The 25,941-nt window shown below is 41.1% G+C and overlaps 3 protein-coding genes across 3 annotated transcripts in view; 2 read left to right on the forward strand and 1 right to left on the reverse strand.

Moving 5' to 3' along the window:
* Positions 1-633: 633 nt before the first annotated feature.
* Positions 634-2,122, forward strand: Crok (crooked). The gene is made up of 3 exons (XM_076777452.1): positions 634-837; positions 929-1,090; positions 1,174-2,122. The coding sequence occupies exons 1-3, from the start codon at positions 771-773 to the stop codon at positions 1,401-1,403; spliced, it is 459 nt and encodes a 152-aa protein (XP_076633567.1). The 5' UTR covers positions 634-770; the 3' UTR covers positions 1,404-2,122.
* A 490-nt stretch (positions 2,123-2,612) lies between these two features.
* On the reverse strand, positions 2,613-6,809 carry LOC143351494 (uncharacterized). Its single transcript, XM_076783034.1, has 5 exons — positions 6,368-6,809; positions 5,358-5,673; positions 4,371-4,937; positions 3,882-4,218; positions 2,613-3,811 (listed from the first exon to the last, which is right to left on the reverse strand). Exons 2-5 carry the CDS (start codon positions 5,562-5,564, stop codon positions 3,687-3,689), a joined length of 1,236 nt encoding a protein of 411 aa, XP_076639149.1. The 5' UTR covers positions 5,565-5,673; positions 6,368-6,809; the 3' UTR covers positions 2,613-3,686.
* A 1,963-nt stretch (positions 6,810-8,772) lies between these two features.
* Positions 8,773-25,941, forward strand: part of Sfl (N-deacetylase and N-sulfotransferase sfl) — a 231,922-nt gene continuing 214,753 nt past the window's right edge. The window contains exon 1 of the mRNA XM_076780407.1: positions 8,773-8,979. The gene's annotated coding sequence lies outside the window, so the exon portion shown is untranslated. The remainder of the gene's footprint in view (positions 8,980-25,941) is intronic.

Below are 25,941 nucleotides of genomic sequence, written 5' to 3' on the forward strand. Positions count from 1 at the left end.
CAAAAGATTCTGAAGCTTTGTTTGTTCGTAAAAACTACTTATACAAAAACGTTTATAGAACGTAACATGAAATAGATAATAAATATACATGTTTTTAAGATTATATAACTCTTTAGAGGTGGAGGAGGATTATTATACTGTGGATATTTCAAATTAGAATAGTCGAGACTATTTTCAATTGAAATCATTGCTAGATTATCAGGACAAAAATGTCATGTGCTTGTTACATCCTTCAAATATTGTGCATCGTTGGTATTTTAGTTGACCAATATTTTGTTTCTTGTACTATCGCGTATTCGTTCGTGATTTAGTTTTCAATTATTAAATTACAAGTGGATATTATCATGTATAATGAAAAGCAAAAATTTGTTACGTATCGGGCGCGGTCCCGATTTGGTAACCACGTGACCCGAATGAAACCGAACGTATACGAAATGCCCAGTAACGTAAAAAGAAGGTAACGCTTCTAATAAGTACCACATTTATTTTCTCAGTTATTAATATGCACGATATAACGATTCTATATAACTTATTTGTGGGCAATCCTTACTGTGTGCATGTAAACACGAGTATATACTAACAAACATTATACTTCATTCTTTTTTTGACGTGAAAGAATGTTTGTGTACGTACTAGGTATGTGTCAGCCCTGACGCTCTCGACTCAGTGGCGTGGTCAATCGTAGGCGTGGGCATTTGGAGTAATTAAGCATTATATGTTAACACGAGTTATTTGGAATTCTCGTAGAGTGATCACTTGTTCCAAATAAAATGGCCCCAGAAATAAGTTTGCGTGTTTTAGTGTCAGTATTAGCTCTCCTCTGTTACATCGAGCAAGGTAACCATTACGTTCGTTCTTCGAATAACCTTCTTTGTAGAATTCAAAACGATAAACAAAAGATAGTAATTAATCATGTATGTTCCTACAGTTGATTCTATCAAGTGTTGGGTATGCAGATCAGATTCGGATCCAAAATGCGCTGATCCTTTTGATAATACCACTGTACCTATTACCAATTGCAAACAGGAACCCGACCTCGAACATTTGCCAGGCATAAGGCCTACAATGTGTCGCAAAATTCGTCAAAAAGGTATATGAATACATTACGTTTGAAGTAATTAAGATAATGTTTAATAGTTCTGCTTATGTTTTGGATTTTACCATTGTTCTTAGTCAATGGAATATGGAGGTATTTTCGTAGTTGTGCCTACATGGGTGAACCAGGTATCGGTGGTGACGAACGGTTTTGTCTTATGAGAACTGGAACTTATAACATATTTATGGAATATTGTACTTGTAATAGCAAAGATGGCTGTAATACAGCATCTAACTATCAGGGAAGTTTAATAATTTCTACAATAGCTACGATAATATCGTTCTGGTATATGTTTGTATATGCTTAACAATCTTAACCAAAGGTCATCTATATATACGATAAGCTAAGGAGTACATATTTGAACATACATTTTTACAGTATAGAGATCTACTCGTACTTACTAGTGAGTTTTCTGACAATTTCATGATCCGAATTTCAGGCAACGAAAAGTTACAACATAGATCTATATTACGGAATCTTATTTGAGAACAATTTTATATCTTTGACTACTGTTTTTTATGAATACGTAAATGTGTCTCTTTATCCCTTATTAGAAAGTATTAAGAGGTTAGGAGACCATTTGCGAGACATTTTTAATGATTGTACAATACAACATTTTACTTTTTCTAGAGGTATTTTGCAATCGGTATATGTTGCGCGTCTTTATAGAAATATATTTTTATTAATATAAAATGGAAGTTTGTAATATACTTAGTATCAATTTATACTTGGCTAGTACAAAAGAATGCTAAAACGTCGATACGCTTGATCGATGTTAAGGTTAACACTTCGTAAATAAGACTGTCAATACCGTCCATTATAAATGTCTTGAACTTAGTATTAGTATAAAATCATGGCGTTCTTTATATTTTTATATGTACTTTGAGAAATCGTCGTTAGTCATTAAACGACACAAATAAAAATACAGTTTGCACAATTCCCGCGTGTGTACTGTTATGTATATGGGAAAAATAACGAATAAAGATAAATATTACCTTTATACGTATTAGGGTGGTCATTATTCTTCGATTCCAGAATTGTTCTGGTTGTACCCCTTGGAATAGTTTCGATATATCGAAAAATCACGGGACATTTGAGCTAGAACGTATAATAGGAAATTTTGAAGTTTTATATGCAAAATTAAATGGTCGTTTCTTGGTCACTCCTTCAGGATCGATACCAATTTGTTCACGTATCTGGTTAGTTAATCTGTTCTGGTGTCTATTCATGTGTAATGGATCATTTATAGTCTTTCGTTTCACGAGTCAGTTTAATCCATCTGTTTCAATAAATTGAACATCGATTGCGAATTGCAAAACCATTGAAAATTATTAATGGTAGGACAGGAAAAGACGCTAATTATATCGTATAGGAATTGTTTTTCTATCTATTGAAACTATTTTTGGTAACGAGACGAAACAAATTCGTAAGAAAGATATTTTTATCACCTATAGGTAAGGATCATTGTAATGTATACATATATGTATATAACAACAGTTGTATTGCATATAAAATATATCTTCGATATACAGATATGTGTGCTAATAACATCGTAAATACAAATTTTTTTTTTGGTGTAACCGTTTTGATTTTACAAATACTTGTTAGTATAATCATTTATAGCAAAATACACATGTAATTACAATAGTATAAATAATTCTTTACAAAATTCCATTTTTATCGTGGAGTACTTGTAATTGGTCTATTTTAGAGTAGTTTGTAATATACATTAATATACGTACTTTTGAACAAGCTTTGATAAAACTTGAATTAAAATAATGAGCAAAATTGATCGTTGTTAGTGCAGAAAGAATGTTGGAAGTGTTCGTAACTTAAAATATTAATTAATCCTGCTCACGCAGTAAATACTTTTTTACTGTTTTCATGAATTCTTTTACATACGAGAGTTATTTACTTACAGTCAATACGAAATGAAAAATGATAAAAAGAATGCTATTCCTTTTTTATCGTAAGTCATGGCTTTACTTTTCAATTGGAAATTATTTCGTCAGAATTGTATCTAGCACGAAACGTCGTCTATTTATTTCGATCGGTCGATATATCAAATTTACTAATGAGAAAAACGTAATTTTTGGATTATTCCCTAAATCCCGCATATTTCATGTTGACAGGCACTTATATTTTACTGGACGGTTAGTGTTATGTAGATTCTTGGCAAATAGAGTTCGTTTTTCGTTTGCCTCGGAACCAAAGACGATTGAAATTTGTAGATACATATTTAATATATACATTGTAACGTATGAAATGCGTATGCGTGTAACTTGCATTAAAAAAAAAAAAAAATAAAAACGAAGAAAGAGTGAGAAGTTTGAATAAGAAAAACTGAGCAATATAAATTGTACGAAAGCAGCTTTATGCAACAGCATATGTACTTGGTGTTCGTGGGCGTTCGGCTAAGTATTCTTTGGAATGGTACTGTTGACCAAATATTTATACTTTCCGTCATATACTATGCTCTAAAATATTCATAATAGCCGTACAGATCGAAAGTAGGCTCACAGGTGACGAGAAGTTGAGTAAAAAACGAATCGAGGTGGTTCGTTTCTCGATATATCCGTTGTTCTTGTTCTCATTCGAATGCCTGCCATTTCGTCACCTGTTGTCCCGGTTTTGCTAAAGCCTGTTTCCAGTGTTCACCGTAAGGTCCTGCTACGTCCGGCCCAATTACAAAATGTCCGACAGTTGTCTTTTTTCCTGAAATCGTTAAATGACTTAGAAAAATCGAAATATTCTCGGTAATTTTCGCACAAACGACGCGATTTACCCATTTTATTCTTGGAGACAAATTTAATAACGAAGCTCGTGTCTTTCAATGCCCCCTGGTATGGATTATCCGCGACGACTCTCGCCATATCCGGTGGAAATTTCATCGACACGCACGGCTGGAAGCGATCGCTCTTCCAAAAGTGAGTAACCCTTCCATTGTCCACCACCGACATCTTCACGTACATTTGCCCCTTCAGAGCTTCGTGCTCGTGCATCGTCTGCAAAGAACATCTCAGACGATGCAGAGATAGAATTAATCGTTCGCTGCCTTCTTCTCGTTTGTCGTTCTTCTCTTGGCACAGAGACAATTCCAACTGACCCTTCTTGTTTTCCCTCTACAAAAGAAAAAGCTAGTAATAAAGAATAGAAATTTGGTTTAGACGATTCAGAAAGTCGGACGGATTCCCATATTCCACGTTAAATTTCTAAACGTGTATTCGTACCGAGTACATCCCTCGTTCCCTCGTTTAGAATTTCTAATATTTACCCTCTCCTCGGCCCCGGAAATGCCACTGGCGATCGGTCGTAACGGTCTCCACATATCCCCTGTCGATGTATCGCTCGAGTGCTTTGGTTTGGCTGGTTTTGAAGTGAAGTTTTTCGGGTCCAGGGAAATGGTGGTCGCGCCAACGGTGCGTCTTTTATCGTACATTTTCCTCTCTGTAACCGTGGTAGTTTCTGGCAGCTTGTCGGACCCTTTGCCAAAGAATTGGCCGAACAGCTTGCTCTTTGTTGGTTCCTGACTCTCCGAAGAGCCTCCCTGACTATCCTTTTTCTTGTTGGCTTTCTTCGGAGATTCCTTTGTAGGAGACGAGGTTTTGTCCTTTTCCGCCTCCTTTTTATCGGTCGCTATTAGTGGCTTGTCCTCGAGGATCGCGTACAAAGTAGCTACAACGAATCTGGATCCATTGATCTCCTCCTCGACGACCTTTGTTTTGCCAAATTTCAGCTTGGTTTCTTTGCGCAGAGGAAACGTGAATTCCTCGTTCCATTGCGGCCAAGACTCGTTCTTCGTCGTTGTCTCAAACTTGTCCTTTCCAGGTATCAGCTTCACCTGGAATAGAAGCGAATTACTTTCTTTCCTGGTATCGAGTTCTTTCGCGAGCAAACAGTTGGTTGCGTGCTAGACGGTAACTATTCAGGTCAATCGTGAATATTTCACTATCGACGATTAAAACGTTCCTTTTGCCCATTTATGTAGAATCGCCGAACAAAATTACGTAAAAAGAAAGAAGAGTTTGTTCGAATAACAATAATCTGAAGCTCGTTTTAATCGGTGCGATCGCAGTATGTTTTGCAAACCCGCGGTTTTTTGATAAGATCGTAGTACGCGCGACATTGTCTCCAGAGATTGGTCGGTGAAGAGAGACTTAATTAAAGCGTCGAACGTTCGCGCGGCGATTCCGTCGCGTTGCGTAAGAGGAGATAATGCGAAAGATTGTGCAGGCACCGGGTCCCAATTATTGGCCGTTACCTTGACGACGTAGCTGTTGACTCGGGTGAAGCCAAAATTCTGTGGCAAGTGTCGGGCACCGAGCACAGTTACGTGCAGAGCCTTCTCGTTAACCGAATGAATGATTCTAATGCCCACTTCCGGTTCCAGATTCACAGTGCGATCCAACGGCGTGGACACAGTCTTTAGGCCCGTGTCGATAAAACTCTTAATCCTTGCGAGTGCCATGTTCGCGTTGCTCTAGTTTCGCAAAATTTGTCGATGTTCGTTTTCCGATTACGAACAGATCACTCGGATAATGGAGATATCATCGATTCGCTATCTTTGCCGATGTTCGCTGCAAGCAGAGAAGTAAATACCGTGTTCGAAACTTGAGTCAGCTTTTATGAGCATAGGTATTAACGATACGCGCGAAAGCACCGATGCAGGCCCGTTATTGCGTTCAAGCGATAACAGTAACGCGTATTTTCGGCGAGAATGTGCACCTGACACGACGCGTGTGTACATACGCTGTTTTCAGAGGATGTCGCTGCGTTTCACGATTATCACCGCGCGTTTTAATCGATTGACAGTCGACCGCGTACTTTTCACTTTGTTCTCTAAAGCCGCGTCAACGATCGAACTCGCGTCAATAATAAACGTCGTGGAGTGGTACGCGTTCCGATCGCGAAACGCGAACGATATCAGGAAGAGTAGAAACTGTGTTCGACGTAGATGAGTAACGGTAAACTTGAAAGAGACTGCGACCGTAAAGCTTCGAACGCGACTTGGAAATCGTTTTAACGATCGTAGGAAGAATTTGTTTGTAACGACAGGTGACTGCGGATTATTAGTCAGTCGCTCGAGCTCAGTTCCTTCCAGACAGCTGATAAAGCGATAAACGTTGCTCGTTCGAGGAAGTTTCTCGGTCGATCGAACTTTCTCCGGTGTAAAAGAGCGTCCCGGTCGCGAGGCGTTGTCACCTGTTTCGTCGTCGATCTCACGGGCGCGGTATCGCGTGCGAAAAAAGCCCGGTTGGAAACAGCACGTACCATAATTGCGGCGTTTTTGGCCGGCTACGCCGTAGATCCGAAAGGAAGCGAGCGGCCCGGCAAGACGTCGCGTCGGTTGGTCACCCGTGTATATGCTCGAACACGCCTAGGAGCGTTTACGGGTCTAGAAGTAGCCTCGATCACCGCGTCAGACGACCGTCTCCATGACCACAGAAGCGGCGGACGTAAACACGTAGCGGGATACAGGCGTGCACGATCCTCCTCCACGTCTTTCACCGTTTGCGCACAACTTGTGCACGCGCTTCCGTCGCGATCTTCGCCAGCCTGTTGCGCATCCTGACCGGCTCACCAGCGACGACTGGCTCACCGAAATTCCCCCGAACGTGCACTTGGAAACGCGCGTGTTGCAAACGCAATGCGCGGTCAGGCGTACGTAAAGTCGGCGTCGACAGGCACCTCGAGCACCGAACGACGCGCTGCCGTGGTATGCAGCTCCCGCTCTCGCGTGGGTTCCCTTTATAACAGGGGACGCAACTCCGAGCGCAGGGCCGACGCATCAGGGGCGCTCGTTTCTCGCTCGCCGACGCGTAGCATTCGTCAATTTCAAATTTCACCAGAAATACCGCTCAACGGTTACGCGATAAGAACGTTTGTTCCGTTGCGACCTTAAGTCACCGATAATTGATTTACGCATCGTGGAAATAAATTTGTACATTTTAAAGTTATTTTCGATCAGGGCAACCGACGTTCTTTTCGGTTTAAGGCATTCTGCATCGTTTCTATCGTTTATGTTTAGTACAAGGCAATATTAGTTTTTCACGGACACGAGGAAATGTTTTATCTAAAAAGTTTCGAACAAACAAATAAAAGATAAAAAACCGTTCGTCCATCGATCGTTGTGCAAAGATTAGAATTTAAATTATAGAACGAAATAATTTATAAAATTTTACCCGTCTCTAATTTTACATCAACGTCGTTTCTTATTGTTCAAAGTGAGAAAAACAAGAACACGATTTACGACGAGCCAAAGGCTCGGTAGTTTTAGCAACTGATAGTTTTTATCTAAATGAATAATATTTCGTTAATCTTTTTTCGCTTGATCATCGTTCAAAGTTGTATCGCGAAATTTTAAAACATTTTGCGTCAGTTCATTTACAGTGTATATTAATGATTTCGTTCGGAATATATGACTTGGTATTTGGATAAGCAATCAAGTTGATGTTTTACAAACATCGACTGTTCGTATAGAAGCGTACTTGTACGCTTCACGTACAATCTTTGTAGACTCTACTTGGATCCTAACGTCTGTTGCGCACACAAGGTCGCGCATTCATGTTTACGCATCGATGTGTGCAACGTGCGCCTGCACGTATACAAAATCTACGCGGGAGAAAATACGCCGCCCAGTGAATGAGACTGTATAGTTTCAGTGCCGTAAACGGGCGAAACGCGCCTCATGCACGCGACAATGTTTACACGCTATTAAAAGTTTCGTACAATTTAGAAATAATGCGAGTACTTTTTTTTAAAAGAATGCGAATAAAATGAAACTGTCTATTAAAACGTTTAGGTTTATGGTTATAGTTTGAGAACACGCTGTTTGTTAAACTCGTCTAACCCAGGATCGATAGGGTGAAATGCAACATAATTAATAGAACACTCTTACGAAGGAAACGGTGTAGATAGCAGTTATAACTAATCGAACGCGACGCTTTGAAAGTATAGTGTAAATCGTATTCTACCACCCTATCGATCGAAAGATATTGTTTGGTGCATTTAGATGTTTCCATGTTAACAAAATAAACAAAAATCGATAGAATCGATCGGAAAGAAAATCGAAATGAGCTTGCGATCGAGATGGATGCCTTTAGATGCACGACAGGTGTCTAACTTATAATGTGTAACAATATCGAACGAGCAATAGAATGGAATGCGGTGTAGTGCATTGTGTTGCATAAAAAACAAATCGTAGATGCGCCTGAATAGACGCGTAAAATGCAACGCTACGGTAGATCCATCTTTCAATTTTCTTCGTTTCGATTTTATGTCGTTCATTGCTTCGTCTCGTTAAATATGCTTTCTTCTACGACAGTATTTAACGTATCGTTTGAAAATTCAGAAGACTTTATTTATTTATTTATAAACGGATATAAAACCTATTAGTGTGCAATGAAGGACGTAGAAATTGACATAGTGGCTCGTGAAATATTTAGGGTAATTTTACGATTCAGGTAACTTGTGTACCTCATGACGCGGTATCGTAGGTTGCAACGTTGTCTTCGAAGAATTCTCCGGCTGGAAAGAAAATACTTGTCAGGATTGTCGGTAGATGGCGAAAGGTACTTGCGAAACCCTCTCACCCCTAAAAGCAATCTCCATCTCGCGAACAGCTGTTCTGTACCGCCATGGCGCACGCGACTTTGTGGCATCGTAACCGCTCTCGACATTTTCGACTTTATCGGTTCGAGACGATGTTTACGTGTCCCGTATCGGTGCATTTCGCGGTGAATTTTCGGTCGTCGAACGATTTTTGCGTGTAACGAGTGCGGGAGAAATGCGTTCGTGTGCTGTGTTAAAGTGAGAATCCGACAAATCTTTTACCCCTGTCCGAGGCTCACCGGTTTGGTTGTCGTATCTCGGAGGCGAACGACGTAAGTATTATCGTTCTATATCCTTTCTACTTGTCTGCAAACATAACTTATGCCGAACGAACCGACCATCGATCGATTTTCATACGCGTTTCTAACCATTTTAAACCCGATATTTGAAAACAGTATCCATACATATGATCTTGAACGATAAGGTTTCGAACGTATAGCGAAATCGGTGGTGTAATCGAGGAAGTTTTGTTTTTCAAGTTTTTACGAGTCGAACGATCGACGAATATGGTACGAAATTAACGTCGTCTGATTTTTTATTTTATCAGCGGCGTTTTCGTACTCGTGTATTTTCTAGAAACATCTGTGCTTTCGTACAACTGTTATCGCGCGAGGATTAGAGAGCAGATCGAATACATATCGTAGTCGAGGATCGATATTTTCTGCAATTCCGTTGATTTCAGAAAGTAACCTAACCGAGTGAATTTCACGAGTAAATAAATGTTAATGATAACGCGCGTTCTTTAGCCTGTTATCGGGATTCTTGGATTTGAACGTCAGGTGGCAGCACGCGATTAAGTTCGAATTAATAGAAAGTCTTCGGCGCCTGTTTCGTTCGATCGATCGTTATCGTTGCGATAGAAAACCTCAACTTTTTCTCATAGTTTTAATTAGCGTTCATTTTTCTACTTGATGCGATCGATAACTGTAAACAAATATCGGTGACGTCCATTTAGAAATAAACAAACGATCTAGTCGAACGTTAAATTTTCGTCGTTGGATCCCGATCGATCTTGATATTTAAAAACTAAATTACCTTAAAATAATTACGCGAAGGAATAATGAACTATAGTACCTTTACATGAAAATATATAAACAAATTATAATTTATTAAATTAAGGTTGCGTTAAATTAAAATAATATTTTTTTATTTTTTTTGTTTTGTTTTCTGTTACACATATATTTATATTTTTCATAAACATGAAGTTGCTCATGTAGAATTAAAAAAAAATATTTGTTTTTAATAAGTTTTCGGAATGTACTGGCTTTGGGTTTCGTATAACACGGTTTCACACAACGCGGCATTTTCTAGGAACCTATCTACCGTGTTATAGGAGGGTTATTTGTATATCGTATGCGTAGGAGACAGCACGAAGATTCGTACGGTCCATAGTCGAATAAAATTTCGCTAAATATATGCAGCCGCGAGAATGGCTGGTGGTCATTTTCTGCAGTTACCGTCAGCACGCGTTGCGAAGCGTTCTCCTTTGAGCCGTACACACGGCCCTTCAAGTGCATTAAGCGACGGTGAGAAATGATTTCGTTACACGAGACGTATTATTCAGCTGCACGGACGTAACGTTATAAGTTAGACACGGAAGTAGGAAGTTGCCGCGTATCGTTAGGCATGCGAATCACTCGGGCAAACGATTAAATGCCCGCGAGGCAAATACAGTTGGCGCGAAATTAAAAAAAACCAAACTCGATCTCGAATTGGCTGTGATTGTTGTTTAATTAATCGAGTGTTTGGAAATTTTCGAGACACGCATACTCGCGACGCGCGGCCCATTTAAAATGTGGATCCGCGGCTAGTTTGCCATTCTCTGTATTTATTACGCGCGCGCAGTCGCAGCATATTTGGTTTCTCTTTGAATCGTCCAGCCCTTTAAGTGCATCGTTACCTATTCCCTTTTGCGTCGAGCAGATTTACTTGCAGCCTGCGCGCAACCATCTCTTTCTCTATTTTTCAACCGTTCCCATCGCCTGGACAGGACAAATAGAAAGCTTGTGTTCTGGTTTCAAGTTCTTTCGATTGTTTTTCCTATCTGGGACTGGCGTAGGAAGGTCGGTGAATCAACAAACCATATAAATTGCACCAACGGGAAAATATTATTATTCATTTATAGATATTATATATTATATTATATAGATATTACGAAGTCGGTCGAGGAGTGTATACAGGGTTAATGGGAGATTCTAGGGGCCAAAATAAGACGAAAATCAAGAATACCAATTTGTTGATCGAGGCTTTGTTAAAAAGTTATTAACGTTTAAAGTTCCACTCTAACTGAATTTTTTTCTCGAAAATGCGCAGGATTTCGAGGGTATGTCTAATGACCAAAAATGATTGTAATTGACCCCCGTAACCGAACATAATTTTTCCAAAACGATTTGAAATTTTTCTTTTTCGTCGAAAAATTTAGGCACCTTCTGGAATATTTTTCTTGGAAATGCGTAGGATTTCGGGGGTATGTCTAATGACCAAAAATGATTGTAATTGACCCCCGTAACCGAACATAATTTTTCCAAAACGATTTGAAATTTTTCTTTTTCGTCGAAAAATTTAGGCACCTTCTGGAATATTTTTCTTGGAAATGCGTAGGATTTCGGGGGTATGTGTAATAACCAAAAATGATTGTAATTGACCCCACAACCGAACATAATTTTTCCAAAACGATTTGAAATTTTTCTTTTTCGTCGAAAAATTTAGGCACCTTCTGGAATATTTTTCTTGGAAATGCGTAGGATTTCGGGGGTATGTGTAATGACCAAAAATGATTGTAATTGACCTCACAACCGAAAATAATTTTTCCAAAACGATTTGAGATTTTTTAATTTCATCGAAAAATTTAGGCACCTTCTCGAATTTTTTTCTTGGAAATGCGTAGGATTTCGGGGGTATGTGTAATGACCAAAAATGATTGTAATTGACCCCACAACCGAAAATAATTTTTCCAAAACGATTTGAGATTTTTCTTTTTCGTCGAAAAATTTCACTACCTTCTCGAATTTTTTTCTCGAAAGTGGATAGGATTTCGGGGGTATGTGTATTCACAAAAAATGCTTGTAATTGCCCCCTGTATCTAAATATAATTTTTCCAGAAGGATTTGGAATTTTTTAATTTTGTCGAAAAATTTGTCAACCCACTCGAATTTTTTTCTCGATTATGCGTAGGATTTTGAGGGTATGTCTAATGACCAAAAATGATTGCAATCGACACCCGCAACCGAAAATAATTTTTTCAAAATTAATTAAAAATTTTTTTTTTCGTCGAGAAATTTAGGCACCCCCCCCCATCGTCGATTTTTTTCAAAAATTACATTTTCATTTTTAGTAGTTTTGTATAATACTTTTTTGTAGGTACCCATGAGCTCTACTTCGGAAAAAAGTTTCAATAAAATACACTCACTATTATAGGAGTTATGGTCGTTTAAATATTTTACCACTATTATGAAGTTTTTCTCAATTTACGATGTCAAGGAACAACTTTTTCAATATTGTCAGAATTCATACATATTCCTCACTAAAATACGCGTTGTTTGCGTTTTGAAACATTAAAATCGTTCAATCCGTTCAGAAGTTATGACGTTTTGAAGATGCACATGAAATTTCGGTGAACCATTTCTGGCCTCGCATCATATTTTCGGTAATGAATTTTTTCCTCGAAAGTGCGTACGATTTCGGGGGTATGTCTATTCACCAAAAATGATTGTAATTGACCCCCGCAACTGAAAATAATTTTTTTAATACGATTTGAAATTTTTTAATTTCGTCGAAAAATTTAGGCACCTTCTCGAATTTTTTTCTTGGAAATGCGTAGGATTTCGGGGGTGTGTGTAATGACCAAAAATGATTGTAATTGACCCCCACAACCGAAAACAATTTTTCCAAAACGATTTGAAAAATTTTTTTTCGCCAAAAAATTTCAGCATCTACTTGAATTTTCTGTCTCGAACCTGGGAATCGCGGATCAAACGTTTACCCACTATGCGTATAACTGACCTAGAGTGTTAGCTTTCAGAATTTAACGGATTACGATCAATTTTTTGTGAAATCCAACGAAACGATGCATGCAACAGGGATACGATTCTCGATAGGCACGACGTTCTTTGTTGAGTATTTCGTGTAATAGCCAAACTTGTAGTAGAATTCCTAGTATTTGCATCCCCTTCCCATCTGCTTTTAAATGTCGTTCCGTGACTGTCAATATTATCGGGTGCTTAAGTTTCTCCCATCCCACGACACTTTGTCCCAGTTTCTCGTTGAAAGAGAAAGAGACCGCCAATGTCTGAATGTCGCTAATGAATATATGAATGAATAAACATATCGACCGAGTCGTTGAAATTCTGGACGTTTACTTTGCCAATGCGAAAGTTTAACATAGGAGGATCCGGTATTTTCAGGAATACGAAAGTCTAAACGTGGAAAGACGCTCCAACGACAAAACTACGAGGGTCGTTCAATAAGTCCTTAGGGAAAAGGGAGAAAAACAACTTATTTTAGATAGATTTTTTTTTTTATTTTTCAACATAATCTCCTTTTAGCTCTATACACTTTTCCAAGGGTTTCTCTAACTTTTTTAAGTCATCTAAAAAGTAAGATTTCGAAAGGTCCTCAAAATAGGCATCTGTTTGGGCGATTACCTCCTCGTCGACGTGCACCGTTGTCCACCAAGCCATTTTTTAAAGTTTGTAAAATACACTGGGAGTCAAATCCGGTGAATACGGTGGATGTTGTAATAATTCGAACTTTAATTCCATGATTTTGGCCATGGAAACTGCACAGGTGTGCACAAGTGCATTGTCTTGATGCAAGAGGAAGTTCCTTGCTTCGATCGACAATAAAAATTAAACCATGTGGTGGATATAACTTACTAAAAACAAACCATTTTCGATGCTATGAACGTCAAGTCTTAGATTTTCTAAGGACTTATTGAACAACTCTCGTAAATCCCGACGAGAAGATCCGACCGCGTTGCGTTATCATCGTTGGTCGATTTCATAAAATATTTACGCATCGAAAGATTCTAATTTTCCATCGAACGAGACTTTTCCTATCGCGACGATCGGCTGCCAGATTCGATCGGGTTTCGTGACGATGATAGGCGACAATTATCGCGAATAAAGAATCGCGCGTAATGATGGTAGGCTGGGTGGAACTCGCCGCAGCTCATCAATCGTTGCCGCTAGAGCGCAGACAGAAATTTCATTTATCGAGAAAGTTTAAATCAAACCGCCATTACTCACGGATGCCGCAACTGTGACCGGCCGTTTCGATTTCCGCGTAAAACCAATTGAAATTCGTTTGCTCGGTCTCTTTTCCACTTCTGGTTTCGCAACCCGTTAATCGTTACTTGGAAGTTTCTAACGAAAAAATTGCTTTATCCCTTTCGACTTTGTTTTCTCTAGCGCCGCCCTCTAGGGCTCGGTTCGCACGAACGTCCGTGAAATTCGATCTCGTTGGATCCGATCGCTTGATATCGTTCGAGAAGGGAACGCGATAGTCGCGTTGGAATATTCGTGATTCGAGTCCGTCGAAAATGCAAGACACCGTCGATCGAAATTCTCGCAAGTTCGTAACAAAATTGATTAGCGAGAATTATTCGTCCCAAAGAGGACGTTGATCGAGTCGACGGTACCATCTAGTTTCTGCCAACGGGTCTGATTAAATTTCTCAGTTGGAAATGGGTAACGAGATTTCGACGGAAGTGACCTGAATTGCCTGGAGGCAGCATAATGCGCTCCTAAGTACATCGTGTTTCCTGCTGATTTCAGTTCCGCGGAACGCCGATTTTCCCCGACTTAAATAAAATAGTCGTAGCTGCGAGGATTGTTCTCCGATCGTCGGGAAGATTGGATCGCCGAAGCTTTCTATTAAACCTATAAAGTTTAAGTCGTAATCCCGTACCGTGTGGCGTGGCGTGCACCTACCTACCGTACGTGGCAGGAACGATATCAGCCGTTTTCTTATTTTATCCGGCGAGGAACCGGAAAATAGGAAACTAGCTGCGCACAGTGATTCTTAATCCTAATCGACCGATACCCCTAATCCGCGTTGCTGCTCTCGACAATTTTCAATGCAAGCGTTATTTCTCTTTTCGAAACGTCTTTTACAGCGGCGAGTCTCCTTCCTCTTTCTCCTCTCCTCGATGATTTATCGTTGATTTATCGAGCTCTTGTCGATATTTATCGACGTACGGAGCTCTCTCACGGGGCACGAGACACTCGACGAGATAAATCATATTATCGTGGACAAGTAGTGGCCAGTACGTGGCAATCTGCCCCGACGCCAAAACGGCCGGCCGGTATGAACATGGAAATCATATTAGACTAAAACCACATTGCTTAATGGACGCCATCTGCCTTAATCCCATTATCCAGTGCAATTCATCACCGGCCCTTTTCCCATCGATGCGATACTGTTTGTTGTAACAGCTTTTCCTCCTTGTTGCCTATTAGCCAACCCTCCTACCAAGAGAAACTGGACGCATTAATTTTACACGTATCGCGTTTAAATCGCGTTAGATCGGAACGAAATTTTTCCGAGTCGATCTTTGCGATTCGTCGAGCAATTTTGTGCTCATCGAGAGTCTAGCGTGAACGTTCTGACGGTTAAACGGAAAGTTAAACTCGCAATGCGATCGACGGCTCGCGATTTACAACGGACGGGAACCTCGTGTCTCGAGTGGCCGCGAGACTCTCGCTGAATCTCGTAATCCACGGTGAAAGTCGACGCGTGCAAATCCTATCTGGACCGAATGGCCATTCGTGCGAGCAGCAGCCATCGAGCGAACGTTACGCTCGATTATTTAAGCGTGCTCCTGAGATTTCCTAGGGCATGGACCGCGAAACGCCAAGACAGAACGCGCAGTTCGTTTTACAGAGGTCGATATCGATTCTCGTTCCGTCTAGCGCGAGCAAACACTTTTCTCGATCGCGACACCTTATGGGATTCATGGTTGCATCTCGATACCGTCGTTTCGAATTTTAACTCTTGGCGAGACGCGATAATTCCTCTTTCCCTGTCGTTTCTCACCGCGGCGTGTACGTACGGAAGTTTGAAGAATCAGAGCCAGCGGATTTACCGTTTATCGAATTTTCGCGCTTTTTCTCTGGCAGCCGCGCGAAACTTTCGATTCAATTCCCTGTCTCGGAATATCGATTTCCTATCCCAGCACCGAGAAAGACTTTAGAAAATACCGGCGTCCATACATACGCAAGAAATCCCTCCGATTTAAGATTTCGCAAACAAAAGCTGCCGCGGTTGGTCCCGTTCTCTAAATCGGCATACGCCGAATACATTTCTCAGGAAATTCAAAAACTTGTAGCGCGACGTTGGCCTGCGCACACCCTCTTCGGAGAATAATATCGATTCCAGCCTGTCGAGCGCGAGGCTCGTGGGCCGGACGACTGCGATCCTGGATATTAAAAACCATTTCGCGTCCGTCGACGAACGTACCGACCCACGTATCTTGAACCTCGACGCGTGACCAGTTTTATCATTCCCCTACAACAGCTAGATACCAATTGGCCCATCGAAGCGTACAATTGCCATTCGAATTTCGACCCTTTCTCAACGATCGAATAAGCGGTCGAAAAGGTAGAGACATTGATGACAAAAGGTACGAGCAGTCGTATCCTCTGCTCCGTCTCTGTCTCTTGGTCTCTGTAGATCGCGTCATAACGGAACGATAGAAAATTTAAGTAGGATGAGTTATAGCGACGTGTATCATCTTTAGAGCGGTTACTGTTGCTGGACGAAAAGAGCCAGGTTCTTCGTACGCGTGTGTTAACAAACGGTTGATAACGAGTTCCTGCGAAGGCATCCTCGCGATCTAAGCCGGACGACTCTAGCCCCGACATTCATCGAGATTCCTCGGTATACCCATTTACTAGCAAGTTGCAATAGGACCGGTTAGTGCACCCCTGTCAATCATGGAAAGGTCGAAGACCCCAATAAAAATCAGCTGATGGGACGGCCCGGTCACTGCACTCGCTTCTTACCCCGAAAACACTTCACAGCACGGTCACTAGCACTTTTCACTTTTACATTTTCGGGGTAAGAAGCGGGTGCAGTGACCGGGCTGTCCCATCAGCTGATTTTTATTGGGGTCTTCGACCTTTCCGTGATCGACAGGAGTGCACTAACCGGGCCTTATTGTCAGCGCAGCAGAGCAACTTGCTAGTAAATGGGTAAGTCGAATTTCAATTATTTCTCTATTAAAGCCTTTGCATTCGAGGAATGTTTCGGTATGCACAAATCCAGCCTGCTTTTCCAGTACAGTTTTTAATAACAAACGATTACAAATGGTTCTTACCGTATTTATTTTAATTTTCTGAAAATAATTCTTATTTTAATTTTAACACACTCTGGCGAGAAGCGTTACTCAGGTGCGAAGAATTAATTTCCTAAAAATTCCGAGAGCATCTTCCCACATTTTATTCCTTCTTCCTTGGAAACAGCGAATACAAATAATTAATAAATTCGATTTAGCTGGCTGATTTATTCAATCCGCAGAGGTAACAGTTGCGGTGGTAGTATTTTTAATTATTTGTATTCGTTCCTCGACGTATCTCCGATGCACATCTTGCTACCTACCCGACACGGTGGCTCTCTTAGTTCGGACGGCCCTGAGCGCGCGGCAGGCGCGCGCCGTGATTCGTCAGTGTTTTTCGTTAATAATTCAAAAACGAAGCTCCATCCGACATTTTTGCAAAGGAAATTGTTGTTCAGAATCGTCTCAGCTACCCCACATTTCCGGCTCTTACACTATTTACGGGACACCCTGGAAGGAGTTCTTCGATTAAGCTAAAAATTTGTGGATAGCTGTTATCGAGGTCGCTGATTATGAATCAAAAGTCATAATTGGAAAAAACAAAATGGCGTCTCCAATAGACCTCACGCATATGCGAAAGAAATGTAGGAATCACGTAAAATTTGGTACATAGGTGTTATCGAGGTGGCTGATTACGAATCAAAAGTCATAATTGGAAAAAACAAAATGGCGTCTCCAATAGACCTCACGCATATGCGAAAGAAATGTAGGAATCACGTAAAATTTGGTACATAGGTGTTATCGAGGTCGCTGATTACGAATCAAAAGTCATAATTGGAAAAAACAAAATGGCGTCTCCAATAGACCTCACGCATATGCGAAAGAAATGTAGGAATCACGTAAAATTTGGTACATAGGTGTTATCGAGGTCGCTGATTACGAATCAAAAGTCATAATTGGAAAAAACAAAATGGCGTCTCCAATAGAGCTCACGCGTATGCGAAGGAAATGTAGGAATCACGTGAAAATTACAATATATAATTATACATAAGTTATAATATATTTAAAACACACTGTTCAAGAATTAAAGCAAAGGTCTTAAGATTATTGATTGTACGCTATTTTTTGCTCGCTCTCTATTGGTTTGCTATACAGGGTGTTCGGCCACCTCTGGGAAAAATCATAATGGGAGATTCCAGAGACCAAAATAAAACGAAAATCAAGAATACAAATTTGTTGATGGAGACTTCGTTAAAAAGTTATTAGCGTTTGAAGTACCGCCCGTACTGAATTTTTTTCTAGAATATCGGTAGGATTTCAAGGGTATGTGTATTGACCAAAAATTATTGTAAATGACGCCCGCAACCAAAAATAATTTTTTCAGAATGATTTGAAATTTTTTAAATTAATTTGTTAATAACTTTTTAATGAAACCTAAGTCAAGAAATTGATACTCTTCATTTTCGTCTTGTTTTGGCCTCTAGAATCTCCCATTAAAATTTTTACCAGGGGTTGCCGAACACTCTGTATAAGTAAAAAATCTACATGAAAACGAAAGAAAGAGAAAACGAAAGGTAATACCGCACAGATATTTCGTGATCGTCATAAAATAAGGCAGGTATAAGGTACAATTTACAACTTGCAGCAAGGCCTTCGTATTTTTTGATTCTTAGTGCTTTTACATGACAAATGCGAAAAAATGTTTCAGTTAGGAATTCTCAAATTTTATTAATTGTTTTCGAAATAAATAATTTTTCATCTAATTAGTTTAATACAGATTTATAGTCAATAATGAGCTAAATCAACTGGTTCATTAAAAAATATACAATTTTTAATAATAAAAAGTTATTTATGCATTAGTTTCAAGATTTATTAAACCTAATAATAAGTCCACCCAAAATTATAAATTATTTATTTGAAAAAATTTGTTGCATCTGCCACAGTTTCCAAGAAAAAGCCGCTTGATTTAGTAACGCGGCCACCCTGCATTATAAAATAGGGTTGTACGATCAAAAGGGGCAAAAAGTGGCAGCTAATTTTTGCAAATTCTATAAGATCAAAGTATCAAATACAAGTCTGAAGAGGAATTGTACCGTGATATTGTGGGATATGCAACTTTTTGCTTACATGTTTGCGATGCATGCATGAAATTTCACGTTCTATTTTCAGTATTAAATATACCGGTCTACAAACTTACTGGATAACAATTTTCAATATATCACTACTCAGAAATGTTGTACCTACTTCCAGGAACAGCATTCATTTTGCAGAATTGATATTGATGTCTTCTAAAAAAACTTATTCACTTTTCACTTGGTCGCACGTATTCACGCTTACGCTTTCGCCAAACGACTGACTAAAGAAGCCGAAGTTTGGATCGCAATTGCCATCTAGCTATAAAAATATGACACATTTCATTTTCCCTACCCTAAAGGGACATCATTAAACTAACGATTCCGACAAGTCAAACCTCCGTAGCGAAAAATTATTTTTTGGGGTTTTGGCCACGATTTCACGATTTGGGACCACTGTGCGCTGGTTAGGAATCAGACTGCCTGCCGGGGGGTGTCGCTCGGTGGTCTCTGCTACTGCTTACTAAGTAAGACGGTACGATACGGGTAGCGTTGCCGTGCATGCGTTCGTAGAGGTTTAGAGGTAAGGTAGAATCCAGCCAGCAGGCCGGGGTCACGAGAGATTCCTCGGGTTGCTTGCTGCTACAATATTGCTGCTCTCTGGCGCCAGGCCAACCTCTAGCCGACTAGACGAAACGAAAGAACCGGCCACGATGAACAGGGACAGATTCGCCTGTCTCCGCGAATAACCCCTGCGGTTCTATCTAGACGTCGTTTTAATCTGCGCGTCACCTCCTGCCACCCTTTCCGCGCGACACGATGCAGCGGTAAGCATCGATCTTTTATCAGCCTTTTATCCGCCGAACGCGTCTCTTTTTTCTCGCGACGCATATCGACGACGAATCGGTTTCGAACGGACACTCGCTTTCAGGGAACTCGATCAAATTTCCGAACGAGTATTTATTTTCGAAGGGGCTACGGTGAATCGCATTTGATTCTAATTTAAATTATTTCGCTCGAGATGGTCGACTCGGGATTCCAAAGGGCGAAATCGTCTGAAATCGAATCGGTTCTTTCCGATAATGTTCTCCGTTCGAAAGTAATTTCTTGGTTGGTACCTGAAATCTGCCGAGTCGCGACAGCGGCGGTCTACTCTCTATTGCTTGCCGATCCATAATTCGGCGAATCGGCGTTTCTCAGTCGCTTTGATGTTTCGAGATTTTCAATCCGCGCACGGGAAACGCGAAGATTCTGCGCAACGAGTCGGAGAAACCGATATAGAAGGGACGGATTCCGAAGAGAGCATTCCCATGCTACGAAAAATCCGCAATATGATGCCGCCCGTACATAAAATAGACTTCCAACGAATCTACTTGCCTTAGCCGCTTCTTCGATATTTTTCGCGTAATAAAAGATCGAGACGGCGCAAGCACAGACGAGGTATACGAGTATACCATACGCCTTATGGATCTTAAAATTCCGAGGTGATTTTAACGTCCTCTTCTAATGGATGCCGGTCAGTTGAGAAACTATTTACTGAATTAGTATTTATGGCCAGACAGCTGCAGGGTGTGCGTGAATACATATGAGTTGTCCATAGGAGGAATTGAAAAAGGCAATCCAGTATTATCAGTCAACTGCCCCTCCACTTACATACACTAATGCATATCCACCTTGTATGAATTCTGGTGTTTCGTATAGCTTCGGGGAATCGACGAACAAGTAGTTGATTCTAATGCTCTCCTACGATAGTCAATGGATTTCATTGAAATTTATTTATGAAGTAGAGCTCATGGGGGAAAAAGTATTAAACAACCGTAGAACGTTAAACAGATTTATTATAAATCAAAAACGAATTTTTAAGAAAAATCGACAGGGCGTAGGTGCTAAAATTTTTCGACGAATACAAAAATTTTCAAATCGTTCTAGAAAAATTATTTTTGTTTATGGGGATCAATTACCATCATTTTTGGTGAATAGACATACCCTCGAAATCCTAACCAGTTTCGAGAAAAGAATTCGATAAGTGCATAAACTCTTCGGACAAATTCGGGCTTCTAGTCGATGTACATACGTACAATCGTTTTCAGTTTCTCGAGTCGTTTGATCGTTATTACGTTTTGTGAAAATAAGGTAACGTTAGAATGGCTCTCGAACGATATTCCCTGCTGCAAACAAGAGCGACGCGTTTTAATGAACTTTTTCCCGTTGTTCCCGGAACAGGAGGCGCGCCGACAGAGGAACGAGCGAGCATTCTGTTCGCGTACTAGTTGCTCGTGAATCTCCTATCCTGTTCTTTTGCATAGGAAATGTTTCCCAGGCGTACCGAGAATTGTGTGTTGCGTCGCAGGTTCGTTCGCGACGTTCTGACGACGGGTCACCGTAGGAGATGACCGCTGGCCATTATATGGTCGGAATATAGCATAGAAAGGGTGGGGGTGGATCTAACGAACCCCTGCGATTCGGTGGTGGTAGTTGTTTTCCATTTGTCAGGAGGTAGGAAACGAGAGGCGAGAAAGAGGGCAGAGACGGTCGTAAACATCGAACGTCGGAAGAGAGAGGCGAGTCGGGACCGGTAGGTGTTCCGACTGGTCAGCAACGTCATCCCCGTGGGTGGTTTTCCGGGTTAACCGATGCAGCACGAGGCAGCAGCAGCAGTAGCAGTAGCAGTAGCAGTAGCAGTAGCAGTAGCAGCAGTAGCAGCAGCAGTATCAGCGGGGGGCGTCCTATTGTAGCCAGCTTGAAAATCGCTCGAGTGTACCAGCGCGGGCGGCAGGCGGCAGGCGGCGGGCGGCGGGCAGACTGAACTGGCCCGACTGCGGTTGCTCATTGGACGTTATATCTGTTGTATTATATAGAGGGACTCGCACACATCCGGCGTGCGTGGATGTAGGTGCATAGAACAGCGACGATTCCACGCCCCGGGAGAGCTGGCTGCTCGGGTATCGGTGTTAACGTCTCAGTGGACACGCCGTGGCACTGTCCGCTCTAACCGATAACGTTGCCAACTCGTTAGAAATGAATGGCCGGCCCAGGGGCAGGGGCAGGTGCCGCAAGGGTCAGAGACAATGGAGGAGACCTCCCATCGCCCGCACCGACTCGATTCGAGCTCACCCCGACACACCCCGAGTCCGGAACACGCGACTTTGTCCGGCTACTTCGTCCTCAATTACTTCGATACCCCGTAATTAATCTCGAGAGCGCGGAAGGTGGCCGTAGAGCTCGTTACAGGGCTAGTTTCCCGAGGATAATGGAGAGAGAATGGATAAAAGCGCCAGATGCGAGTTATCTCGAACAAACGTGTCCGAGGCTGCGAAAAGAAACCGACACCTGCCCCTCTGGAATCCTCCGTCATACTTTCAAGTTACCGATCGATCGGGAACTCGACGCTTAGATGCGATTAGTCTCTGTTAATTCGGGTCCATGGCGCGAGATAAAACGGTTTCAAATATCACGGTGTTCGGAGTTGGCGACATTTTAATAATAGACGAAGGAATCGAGCCTTATCGTTCGCCCACCGATAATGCTATTCCTATCTCGGAAGCTCTGTCCGTCGCGTCGCGAGGGAGTAATCGTGTCGCACGATCGCGGGTAACTTTTCCCGTGGCCGTAGATCATTGTAAACCACTGCACGTGACGCCTTGGAACTTTACGAAACTTGAGTTTTCCTTAAACTGCACGGCATTAAACTCCGTCGGGCTTTGAAACAACGATAGCGACTATCGATCGACGGCCGACAAACAACGACTCCCTTCGATTCGTTCGTGGAACGCTATCGACGGAACAGCTCGTGCCAACTCGAGGCAAACGTCCCGTTCGTTCCTGGAAGATAAACCCCGAATAAACTTGCGGGTTAAGTTGCTTGACCTGCGAGCCACTGCCTGTAGAAACTAGTGTACGGAAGATTCGCGATTATGGGTGCTTTGGTTTTTGCTAAAAGGGGCTTTACATATTACAGAAAGCTTTTCAACGGGATAATTTAAGTATCGGAATTTCGTTCACCAAAGAGAGATTCGAAGAATATGTTTATACTAGATAGATAGAAAATTGTACGTCGTAGAAAAATCGGTACATCTACTGTCTCTCGTGGTGCGACCGACCAACATTTTCCCCCTATTTTCTATGCAACGCTTTCAGAGAAATCTTCACTAACCAAATAAGCTACAATTTCAACAACTTTCGAAGCACTCTAGCGCATTTTGTCTCTGAGAAAAGCGATCGACGTCCGGTGGTTGAATAGCTCCGAACGCGTCATAAACATTTAGATGGGGAAAAGAAAATGATCCTCGACGACGAGGCGGAAAGACGTTGTAAGCATTATCGTCGCTGGTTTATGATGGATGGACCAAAGGAATTCCTTGCTTTTGAGCCTGTCTCTCGATTCCACGGGTGGAATGTTACTCCCTAAAAAGAGGGCTGCGGATAAACTCGAGTAATTTGTCACTTGGCCACCGACTTGTTTGCGAAGCGCGGGTACGCCCATCGTTGTACTTGCAAAAAACGAGTCGGTGTCTTGCAGTCTTTTCGTATAGCGTAGATCGCGAAATACAGCGCAATCTTCTTTCTGCGATCTAAAGTCGTCGTTTCGATCGACCGAGCATTTTAATTTCGACGCGAAAATACGCGCGTGTGTATACCTTGAGTCCTTGATATCGAGAATCCGTCTACCTTGGGTTAGGTATAGTCCGGGCCACAATATAGCGAGGTCGTAAACTCGAGTGGGTGTCAAAGTTTACACGTTTCAGCTCCCGAAACAAATGAATTGACAGAAATACAAAATTTCAAATCGTTTTGGAAAAATTGTTTTCGGTTGTGGGGGTCAATTACAATCATTTTTGGTCATTACACACACCCCCGAAATCCTACGCATTTCCAAGAAAAAAATTCGAGAAGGTGCCTAAATTTTTCGACGAAATTAAAAAATTTCAAATCGTATTAAAAAAATTATTTTCTGTTGCGGGGGTCGATTGCAATCATTTTTGGTGAATAGACATACCCCCGAAATCGTACGCACTTTCGAGGAAAAAATTCATTACCGAAAATATGATGTGAGGCCAGAAATGGTTCACCGAAATTTCATGTGCATCTTCAAAACGTCATAACTTCTGAACGGATTGAACGATTTTAATGTTTCAAAACGCAAACAACGCGTATTTTAGTGGGGAATATGTATGAGTTCTGACAATATTGAAAAAGTTGTTCCTTGACATCGTAAATTGAGAAAAACTCCATAATAGTGGTAAAATATTCAAACGACCATAACTCCTATAATAGTGAGTGTATTTTATTGAAACTTTTTTCCGAAGTAGAGCTCATGGGTACCTACAAAAAAGTATTATACAAAATTACTAAAAATGAAAAAGTAATTTTTGAAAAAAATCGACGGTGGGGGGGGGTGCCTAAATTTTTCAACGAAAAAAAAAATTTTTAATTAATTTCGAAAAAATTATTTTCGGTTGCGGGGGCCAATTACAATCATTTTTGGTCATTAGACATACCCTCAAAATCCTACGCATAATCGAGAAAAAAATTCGAGTGGGTTGACAAATTTTTCGACAAAATTAAAAAATTCCAAATCCTTCTGGAAAAATTATATTTAGATACAGGGGGCAATTACAAGCATTTTTTGTGAATACACATACCCCCGAAATCCTATCCACTTTCGAGAAAAAAATTCGAGAAGGTAGTGAAATTTTTCGACGAAAAAGAAAAATTTCAAATCGTTTTAGAAAAATTATATTCGGTTACGGGGGTCAATTACAATCATTTTTGGTGAATAGACATACCCCCGAAATCCTACGCATTTCCAAGAAAAAAATTCCAGAAGGTGCCTAAATTTTTCGACGAAAAAGAAAAATCTCAAATCGTTTTGGAAAAATTATTTTCGGTTGTAGAGTCAATTACAATCATTTTTGGTCATTACACATACCCCCGAAATCCTACGCATTTCCAAGAAAAATATTCCAGAAGGTGCCTAAATTTTTCGACGAAAAAGAAAAATTTCAAATCGTTTTGGAAAAATTATGTTCGGTTACGGGGGTCAATTACAATCATTTTTGGTCATTAGACATACCCTCGAAATCCTACGCATTTCTAAGAAAAATATTCCAGAAGGTGCCTTAATTTTTCGACGAAAAAGAAAAATTTCAAATCGTTTTGGAAAAATTATGTTCGGTTACGGGGGTCAATTACAATCATTTTTGGTCATTAGACATACCCTCGAAATCCTGCGCATTTTCGAGAAAAAAATTCAGTTAGAGTGGAACTTTAAACGTTAATAACTTCTTAACGAATCCACCATCAACAAATTGGTATTCTTGATTTTCGTCTTATTTTGGCCTCTAGAATCTCCCATTAAAATTTTTGCCAGGGATCCGTGAACATCCTGTATGTGCATGCAGAAAATGAAAAAAGATAGTGCAGTTACGGATACAGAAAAACATTCAGAAAGGCACCCTCAAGCAAGGTGTCATGTACGGCCCTAAGTGCCGCAGCAGCAGTCGGTCCCAACCCTCGAGAGTTTAGTTTACGACCTCGCTATATTTTGGCCCGGTCCGTACTCTGACAGTCGTTTAAAAGTGTTTGTTCGGTTCGCACGGTTCTTGGTGCGCGCGTGGCCGTAACGCGTTTCTTGGAAAACGAGAGGGCCTGGCAACGATCCTTAGCGTGCTCCACCGACCAACACCCGACGAGATAACCTTCCAATTACAGAGCACCGGAATCCGTAAGTGCAGCCAACGTGTCCGGTCGCGTCCTTCCCTCGGATGCTAATTTATGGTAACGCGCGCGTACTCGTCGAGAGCGAGCATCGTAAAGCGAGAAGCTGGCGAGAGTTTGCCAACGCTCGAGCCACTATCAAACGTTACAATTAAGTAGGCGCGGTTGCT

This window comes from Colletes latitarsis, chromosome 2, assembly GCF_051014445.1.
Source record: "Colletes latitarsis isolate SP2378_abdomen chromosome 2, iyColLati1, whole genome shotgun sequence".
Classification (NCBI taxonomy): Eukaryota; Metazoa; Arthropoda; class Insecta; order Hymenoptera; family Colletidae; genus Colletes; species Colletes latitarsis.